Source organism: Somniosus microcephalus, chromosome 10 (assembly GCF_052327205.1).
Source record: "Somniosus microcephalus isolate GS21.2 chromosome 10, FLI_Smic_1.0, whole genome shotgun sequence".
Classification (NCBI taxonomy): Eukaryota; Metazoa; Chordata; class Chondrichthyes; order Squaliformes; family Somniosidae; genus Somniosus; species Somniosus microcephalus.
The window spans coordinates 128,543,570-128,553,019 of NC_140996.1; the positions used below are offsets into that span (position 1 = coordinate 128,543,570).

The 9,450-nt window shown below is 40.3% G+C and overlaps 1 protein-coding gene across 1 annotated transcript in view; it reads left to right on the forward strand.

Moving 5' to 3' along the window:
• nox4 (NADPH oxidase 4) overlaps positions 1-7,701 on the forward strand; it is a 265,875-nt gene extending 258,174 nt beyond the window's left edge. Inside the window, exon 18 of the mRNA XM_085998801.1 lies at positions 2,273-7,701. Within this exon, the coding sequence (XP_085854927.1) occupies positions 2,273-2,393 (121 nt within the window). The 3' untranslated portion in view covers positions 2,394-7,701. The remainder of the gene's footprint in view (positions 1-2,272) is intronic.
• Positions 7,702-9,450: the final 1,749 nt, after the last annotated feature.

Consider the following 9,450-nt stretch of genomic DNA (forward strand, 5'->3'; position numbering starts at 1 on the left):
CTTCTCCACACCCTGACATTACCCCCCTCACCAGTACCCATTTCTTTCCTACTCATCAGCCAGTTTCTTATCTATACCCATGTTTTGCCCTAAATCCCCAAAGCTTTGCTCTTAATTAGTAATATTTTATGTGGAACTTTATCAAATGCTTTTTAGAAGTTGAAGTACAGAACATTGTATGATTTACTGCAATTGACTTGGATTGTTCCTTCCTCAAAGTAATCGAAGAGGTTGGTCAGGCAGGACCTTTCCCATCTAAAGCTATGTTGACTGCTGTTCACTAGGCTGTTGTTGTTCAGATAGTCCTCAAGTTTGCTCATGATAATTGATTCCATTATTTTACATGGAATTGACGCAAGACTGGTGGGCCTGTCATTGCCTGTGTCTGATTTATCATCCCTTTTGAAAATGGGCACAATTTAGCCTGTTTCAATATTCTGGTACCTCCCCGCCCCAGTGTCCATTGACTCCCTCATAACAATTGTCAGTGCCTAGCAAATCTACCTTTGGGATTTTTAAGCTCTTTCTGCTTGTCAAGGATTTCATGTTATTTATATCAAAGTCTTGAATTATGCCTTGGTACTTTTTTCTTTGGGGAAGGCATGCTTGACCTCTTCTGAAAGGTTTTCTTAATTTTTCTATTTCTGAACTGCTTTTGAATTGTTTCATTAAATGTTTGTCAGTAGTACGTACATTTGTCCAGAATGGGGTGTTTGCTGTTTTCAGCAATTTCTTCCCCTGTGCCCAAACATTGATTATCTTCTGAGCCAGAATCCTCAAAGAACCACTTGTGAGATGTGTACTGCATGGAATTGAGGTTGGTTTGAGGATTTATTGGATTACCGGCAGGCTACCCGCTGATAAAGGTAGATACAACCAGTTTTGAGGGACAAGTTGTCCACCTTTCAAAATTTATAGCAAAATAATAAAGATGTTGGCCTTGAAATTATGCCATGAGACATTAGGCTTAGCACATTTGTTTGAAATTCTTCTTTGTTATTTTAGCAGAGGCATTAACTCATTTAAAGTAAATAAACTAAAATAGCAGAGAGAAGAATCACAGATAAATGCATGGAGCAACTGTCTACATAATTTCAGGGCAATTGTTAATATGTGGGGTAGATTTTAACTTATACTGCTGGGTGGAAAACTGGCAGCAGCAGATCGGCCCCGTTATTCGCAGTGAACTGTGGGAAACTTCCCTCACCTATGCAAATCATCAGACATTTAAGGTAAATATTCATCCTAAAATGAAGGTTCAGACGTTTGGTTCCATCTTAGCTGGAATATGGGGGGGAATTTTGCCAGCCCTGGGGAGGCAGGTATGGAGGCGGGACTGCCGGGAAAATGGCAGAAACTGGGAGCGGGTACCGAACCCGCTCCCAACCCACCTCCGTGCCATCTTCCCAGGAGGCAGGTCCCCGAGTTGTGCAGGGACCCGTCTCCTCGAGGCGGAAAGGGGATTACAGCCATTTAACAGGTAGTTAACAGGCAGTTAAGAAGATTATCCCCATTTTACCCCTGCAAGTGCGGGCTTCCCGACAGCTGCAAACCTCGCCAGAGTCAACGAGGCGAGCAGTGGGTCTGCGGGGGTGAGAGGGATCGAAAAGTGCACTGTGGAGGTGAGTGATGGGTGCACGTGTAGAAAGGTAAGTATGAGAGGTGAGTGTAAAGTGTTAGAAAAAGTTTACTTACCTTTGTTTCTTCCTGCAGGCTTTAACCTTTGGGGATCCGAAGGTGCCTCATCTCAACGGCAGAGCTGACAATGGCTGCTGCATTCTCAGGTGTAGCAGCCATCTGATTTCTGCTGAGGAAAGAGGTTTGGTGAGCCTTCAGTACAAGGACTCACCTTAGAACAGAGATTGTCAGTGTTTGACAGCTTCTCTAAGCTGTCAAACACTGACAATTTATCTGTCAAAAATTTTTGACAGATGAAATGTTATACGCTGATGTCCTCTGTCACCAGCATTCCCTTAATTGGCCGGTTAAGCTTAATGAGGTCAATCAAGGGAAAAGAGCGTGGGTTGGCCAGACATCATTGGGGGCGGGACTAAAACCCGAAAACGAGCAGTCCCGTCCCCAACGCACCTCCATTGACAAAATCCAGCTCATGGTTGCTAGCCCTGAGCTGATAGGGTGATAATGTAAAATATCCCAGATGATATATCTTCCACTAATTTTCACCTGTTGATGTTATTTTCCAAATAAACTGCAGTGCTACTCTGAGAAACACATTCCAAATAACACTTCTGTTTTTCTCCCTTTCTGACAGAAAATGTGTTGGTGTTTTTTGCTGTGGACCTAACGAACTCTCCAAGGAGCTTCACAAGCTCAGCAACAAAACCAGTTCACATGGAACAAAATTTGAGTACAACAAAGAATCTTTCTCCTGAAAATCACTACGGAAGAGGTTCGGCCACGAAAACTTGAAGTGCAATTATTTTGCTGACATGGTGGTCAGCAGCATTAGCCTTAGACAATCTCCAGTCACCAAAGAGTGAACCATATTGAATCAATGCTAATTCAGTAGTTGCTGTGGCACAGGTACAAACTGATATGTTGGGTTGTCAATGTCAGTTCACCAGTTGATATTTTTTTCATCGTCAATGAGTGAAAGCTGAATATTTTGTTTTTATTATGACAATTTTATGGAAGGTTGGGATTTTTATTGCAGTTTTAGTAAATCTATTTCTTGTAAGGGAAATTACATGGACAGATGCAGAACTCAAATCTGTGATATACAGTAATGTTGGGGAAAATTGGATACTCTGCTGTGAAAGGTCAGCAAATTGAAAACAGTCTGAAGCTTCAGTGCATCCATTAGTTCCCTGCACCGCCTTAATTAGTGTAATATGCTGTAGCTAGCTGAGAAGCAAATGCCCATATCTCGTTTATACTCCCAAGTACTCGATATTAAAGTACATTTATTGAATTAATAGGATAGCTGAGAAGTACAGTTCTGTATTTTTTGCTCACAAACTATGACCTGACCATTATAATACACTTGCAACTTGGTTCATTGCAGCTGGGCCAGGTAGCCTCCAATTATTGAACCCTGCCTACTCGAACCACGCTTCTTCCAGAATAATTACAGAGAAGTCTATTGATTAGATCTCACTTTGATAGGGTGCATGTTAAATAGGAGATTTAAAAAAAAAGATTTAAAAGACTGAGCCAATGATAAATGTTGAATAACTTTTGCTCCATTAATTTTTTTACATCACATATAAAATCTGCAGTAGAAAGATGTTGGTATCAACAGAAACATTTGAAACTGCTGAAAATATGCAGAGGGAAACATGATCTTGTGGTGCAGCACTTTAACGTACTAACAGCCTGCGTCAGGCAGTGTTAAAATATAAGTTTGTGTCAGAGGCTTTATATCTCAGCTGGCTGACATACGTAGAGAAACAAAAATCTTAAAATCTAAAGTGCAAGTCAGCCTGACCTGCTCTCGTGCACATCCTATTAGCTGGGTGAATGACAGCATTGGCAGAGATCTTGAAGTGGGTTTTATAACCAGTCTCTTGGCAGAGGCATGATATGAGGGGCCTAAGAAAATATTATTGAGAAGCAAAAACAAATGCAAATTTAGAAGAGGAGGAATCAATATGTTTAATAATTGAAAAAATGTGTTCCAATTACTTTGTCAGCAAATCTTTAACTGGTCTACGCTAGAAAGAGACATCTCACTTTTGTACAATCGAAGGGAACCACTTAACTAATTCAGCTTTCAGCATTGTATAGCCAAAACTGAGCATTTGACAAGTTATTCCTGTGGGTTTCTACCCTTTTGGTTTTTCAAATTGTTTGTTTCATCAGTAAATTCACTGGGGAAAGTCCTCTGCGTATATACTGAACTAAAGGACACATGTGGCTTGTAATACACACTTATTGACCAGTAGGACAAACCACTTCACAATTTCCATGCAGTAGTTCTAAGTAGGAGGGCTGATATCAGAATGGACAGTTTGTGTTTTACAGGAGCACTGTAATTGGCATCTCCCCACTAACCTGGTTTCTAAAAATAACATAAATCATAGGTTACAGTTCTGGAGAGTGTTTTAGTACAGCTACAGGATACAATTGCTTACAACTCCGTCATCCTTCCCAGAATGACATAAAACAGAATTAATGCCATCCCTCGGTGATGGAAAACATGCAGTTATAATTTGTACTTCTCCACGAAACAGCAGTCTATGGGCCAGAACTCAATGGGGGATTTTGTTAGTAGTTTGCTTGAAATTTCTCACAACTGTCAAGTGTAAAAATAAGGGACAGCCCAAAGACAAAAGTAAATGGCTAGTTCATATGTTTTAGCACCTTTCTAACCAGCTCTTGCCAGATTAAACATTAGCCAAACCAAATGCTTTGCAGCCAGAATTTCTTATTGAGTCAGTGGCCATAATAATAACTACCATCATTTAATTTTGCACAGCTAGTCATTTAAAATTATTCGTAAATCAGTGGGATAAGAGTTTGTGGTGGCCAAGCTTTAGTAAGTGCCATGTGTATTACTTAAATAAATAAAAAATCCTAATTAGCCTTTATGATTAACAGAAGCCACCTCATTAACACTGGTTGGGAAGAGTGACAAAAGATATTACAAGAAAATTGATGGTATTGGTGCTCCCTGCGATGAGATAGAGAATCTCACTCTGTGATGGCGTAACAATGTTGCTGAAGTTCTTGTATGTCACAGTATAAAATCGCAATGGTGTAGTGAAGGCGAGATTCCTTCTGTATTTTCCTGTCGAGACCTTTATCTGACTTACTAATATTGGTAGTAAAGAATTTATATGCTCCAGCATCAAAACCTTGCTTTTATATTGGAACAGCTCCAGATCAATTTTCTATAACAATATTTATATTTTGGTACAGCTGGTATTATTTTAGATCAGATCAGTAAAATGAAGACAGACATATTCATTATTGTAATGAATTACAATTCTTTAAGCTTTTAAAGACATCTGAACAAAGGCTAAAATGTAATAGTAAAATACTGCGGATGCTGGAAATCTGAAATAACAACAAAGTGCTGGAAACACTCAGCGGGTCAGGCAGCATCGAGGAGAGGAGAAATAGAGTCAACGTTTCGGGTCAAACCCTTCATCAGAACTGGAAAAGGTTAGGGGGGAGAGATTTTTAAGCAGGGGCAGGGAGGAGTGGAGGAAAGAACAAAGGGAAGGTCTGTGATGGGTTGGAAGGCAGGAGAGATTGAATGATGAAAGGGATGATCGTGTAAGGCAAAAGGTAATGGGACAAGTTAAGAAACAAAAGATGGCTCTAGACGATGTGTGGATGATGATGGCAGCAACATTAACAGTTACCATGTGAGGAAACAAGAGGAAAAAAAAGAACTACAGGAGTCAATTTATAGTCTGAAATTGTTGAACTCGATGTGGAGTCCAGAAGGCTGTGAAGTGCCTAATAGAAAGACGAGGTGCTGTTCCTCGAGCTTATGTTGAGCTTCGTTGGAACAGTGTAAGAGGCCGAGGGCGGAAAGATCAGAGTGGGAGTGGAGGGGAGAATTAAAGTTACAGGCGACCGGAAGCTCGGGGTCACGCTTGTGAACTGAACAGAGGTGTTCCGCAAAGCGGTGACCCAATCTGCGTTTGGTCTCCCCAATGTAGAGGAGACCGCATTGTGAGCAGCGACTACAGTATTCTAAATTGTAAGAAGTACAAGTAAATCGCTGTTTCACCTGGAAGGAGTGTTTGGGGCCCTGGACAGTGGGAAGGGAGGAGGTAAAAGGGCATGTGTTGTATCTCCTGCGCTTGCATGGGAAGGTGCCGGGCGAAGGGGAAGGGGTGTTGGGGTGAAAAAAGGAGTGGACCTGACCTGCTGAATGTTTGTTGCACTTTCTGTTGTTATTAAAGGCTAAAATATGGTGGCCTATCTTTCAAAAATGACTGAAGTCCTATTCAGAATCACAGAAACCCCACAGTGCAGATAGAGGCCATTTCGGCCCATCGAGCCTGCACCGACACATATCCCACCCGATCCCCGTAACCCCTACACCAACACATATCCCACCCTATCCCCGTAACCCCACGTATTTAATCCCCCTAACACTAAGGGTCAATTTATCATAGCCAATCAACCTAACCCACACATCTTTGGACTGTGGGAGGAAACCGGAGCACCCGGAGGAAACCCACGCAAACTCCACACAGTCACCCGAGGCCGGATTCGAACCCAGGTCCCTGGTGCTGTGAGGCAACAGTGCTAACCACTATGCCATCGTGTTGCAGAGGAATTGTCCTCTGCTCCATACATGAGTAACTATGTGCTAAAGTGTTACCACATGAAGGATATAGTAATGAAAGTAAATATTAGAGTCCTCATAATCACAGTGCAGCAGGCAATGTGGCCAATACACAACTGTAGATGTTATACTTTCCCAACAGTTTAAAAATTAGAATTGTATAATACTATATAGTTCTGTCCAGTAGGGAAAGTGTAAAGAAGTAAACCCAGGCCACCAAAGTGAACAAACAAACATATGGCCAAGACCCCGGGAATAAACTCTTGGCAATAGACATCTTTTGGTTCTTTTCTACATTGCTGGATTCAGACATTCCAGATTATTAATGCATATTTTAAACTTTGAATGGTTATTTTATTTGCTTACCCTATTGCCTGTTGAAGGGCAACATCCTGCCTTTTTTTGCCTCCGCTTCTCTCTATCAGTACCCATAGCTGGCTGGTGATTTTTGAAGGGTAATTTCTAAAAGCTGAACAGGAGCCTCGGAGTCACTTAGTGCAGCTGATCTCATCACGGTTTGAACTACACTGCAAGACTGATTTGCAACTTGAATTCTAAATCAATTTGAAAATTTGCCTTTGGTTAGCACTGAGAACATCTGTAGAATTATGTTAAACAGGAGATTATCAGTTTGTTTATGCTCCAAAGCCAATTATAATTTTGAACATATTTAGAGAGAGCAGTAAAATCATTTTCAAAAATTCTCAGGGACAGATGTGCTACAGGATGGATTCTAGCTTTCTTATTCACAGTATTGTTTTATCTGATGACTGAAGATGTCTCAACCCACTCTATCAGTTCTAAATATGTTCATACATAAAAGTTTGTTCTATATGTAATAAAGTGCATAACTTTCTGAATTTGTTTACTACATTTAATGAAATTTCATTTTTATGTTTTCCTCAAATAGCACCTAACAAAATAGCAAATTTGCTTTAAGTTTGATATATATATTACATTATTCTGTCTGGCTGTGAGGGGTTGGATCAAATTAACAGACCTCAATATTAAAGTATATTGGAACATTACCACCTACTGGAATTCCAGCAGCATTACATTGGAAATATAATTTCAAATATACTCTTATTTCAGAATAATAATGGTATATATGCAAGCAGGTAACAGGATCAACCATTAGCAATTTTAAAATATATGCTACTAAGCTCCTCCTCCAATAACCCAGTAGTGTTTCACTTTTAAAGGTAACATCTAGCTTTTGAATGTGAAGTTTTCTTATTCTGGAATTCCCTCTCTGACTCTCTACCTCTCTCTCCTCCTTTAAGATGCTCCTTAAAACCTACCTCTTTGACAAAACTTTTGGTCACCAGCTCTAATATCCCCTTACGTGGCTCGGTGTCAAATTTTGATAACTCTCCTGTGAAGTGCCTTGGGCTGTTTTACTACATTAAAGACGCTATATAAATACAAGTTAATCTATTTCTACTCTGGTCTTCTTTCCAAGTTGTTTTTATAAAGCCATATTATGCACTATTCAGAGTTAGAACAGCACTGTTATTGTACAAAAAGAAAATACTGCAGCTGCTGGAAATCTGAAATAAAAACAGAAAAAGCTGGAGATACTCAGCAGGTCAGGCAGCATCTGTGAGGAGAGAAACAGAGTTAACATTTCAGGTCGCTGACCTTTCTGTTATTGTACAGATCAACTCTTCCAGAAAAGATTCTCTGGATTTTTCAGATCTGTAGTTTCTAAAAATACAAGAGATCGAGGGGAAAAGAAGCACCGTTAAATTTTATTTGGGTTGTTTGTATTCAAAGCTCTGTTCATTCTATACAGGAAACAAGATTGTAATTATTGATTTATATCACAGAAGTTGTCTATTACTTGACAATATCTTGTCTACAGTTACATTTTGTTTCTCCATTTCTGCGGAGGCCCATCAAAAACAACTTTTGTAAAAGGTATCAAAGGAAATCGTTCATCTAATTGTGCCAGAATTACAACAAAAGAATTAAATTAGAAACTACCTCATAAGCCAGTTGCAGTTTTAAAAAATAATAAAGTAGAGCTTTTGCCTGCTATAGGCCAATTGTTAGAAGAATGTAGTGAAGAACACTTTATTTAACCATATTGAAGTGTACACTGATGGATGGAACCATAAGAATTGCTGGTACCACTACTTGAAATGTAAACCGCCTGTATATTGTGATTCTTAGTACTAGCACAGCAGCTTAGTAAGACACAGGTTGGATTACAGTGCTGGTGAAGGGGACACCAAGTAAACGACAGGTACATCGCCAAAGATGGGGAAAGAAAGAAACAGATGGGAAATCTTCACTTGATCATTCTTCCACAGTTCTTGAGAGAATTTCAGCAGTGGCATGACCAGTGGCCTTGGAGCAGGCTACCCATGTCATGCTTTCATTCACTAGAGATATGGACTAGTAAAGGGGAAAAATATTGGACTACGCATCTCAAACAAAATAAAATTGTATGTGGCAAATTTGTATACCTATTGTCACTGCATTACAATTTCATGTTCCATGTTTCATAGAATCATAGAAAAATTACGACACAGAAGGAGGCCATTCGGCTCATGGTGTCCGTGCCAGTCGGAAAAGAGCTACCCAGTCTAATCCCACCTTCCAGCATTAGGTCCGTAGCCCTGTGGGTTACGGCTCTTCAAATGCACATCCAAGTACTTTTTAAATGTGATGAGGATTTCTGCCTCTACAACCCTTTCGGGCAGTGAGTTCCAGACCCCCACCACCCTCTGGGTGAAAAAATCTTTCCTCATCTCCTCTGTAATCCTTCTACCAACTACTTTAAATCTATGCCCCTGGTTCTTGACCCCTCTGCTAAGAGAAATAGCTCCTTCCTATCCACTCTACTAGGCCCCTCATAATTTTAGACATCTCAATTAAATCTCCCCTCAGCCACCTCTGTTTCAAGGAAAACAACCCCAGCCTATCCAATCAAGTTTTCCAGTTCTGGCAACATCCTCGTAAATCTCCTCTGCACTCTCTCCAGTGCAATCACATCCGTCCTGTAATGTGGTGACCAGAACTGCATGCAGTACTCAAGCTGTGGCCCTAACCAGTGTTGCATACAGTTCTAGCATAACTTCCCTGCTCTTATATTCTATGCCTCGGCTAATAAAGGAAAGCATTCCATATGCCTTTTGAACTACTTTATTGGCTTCTCCTGCTACCTTTAAGAACCT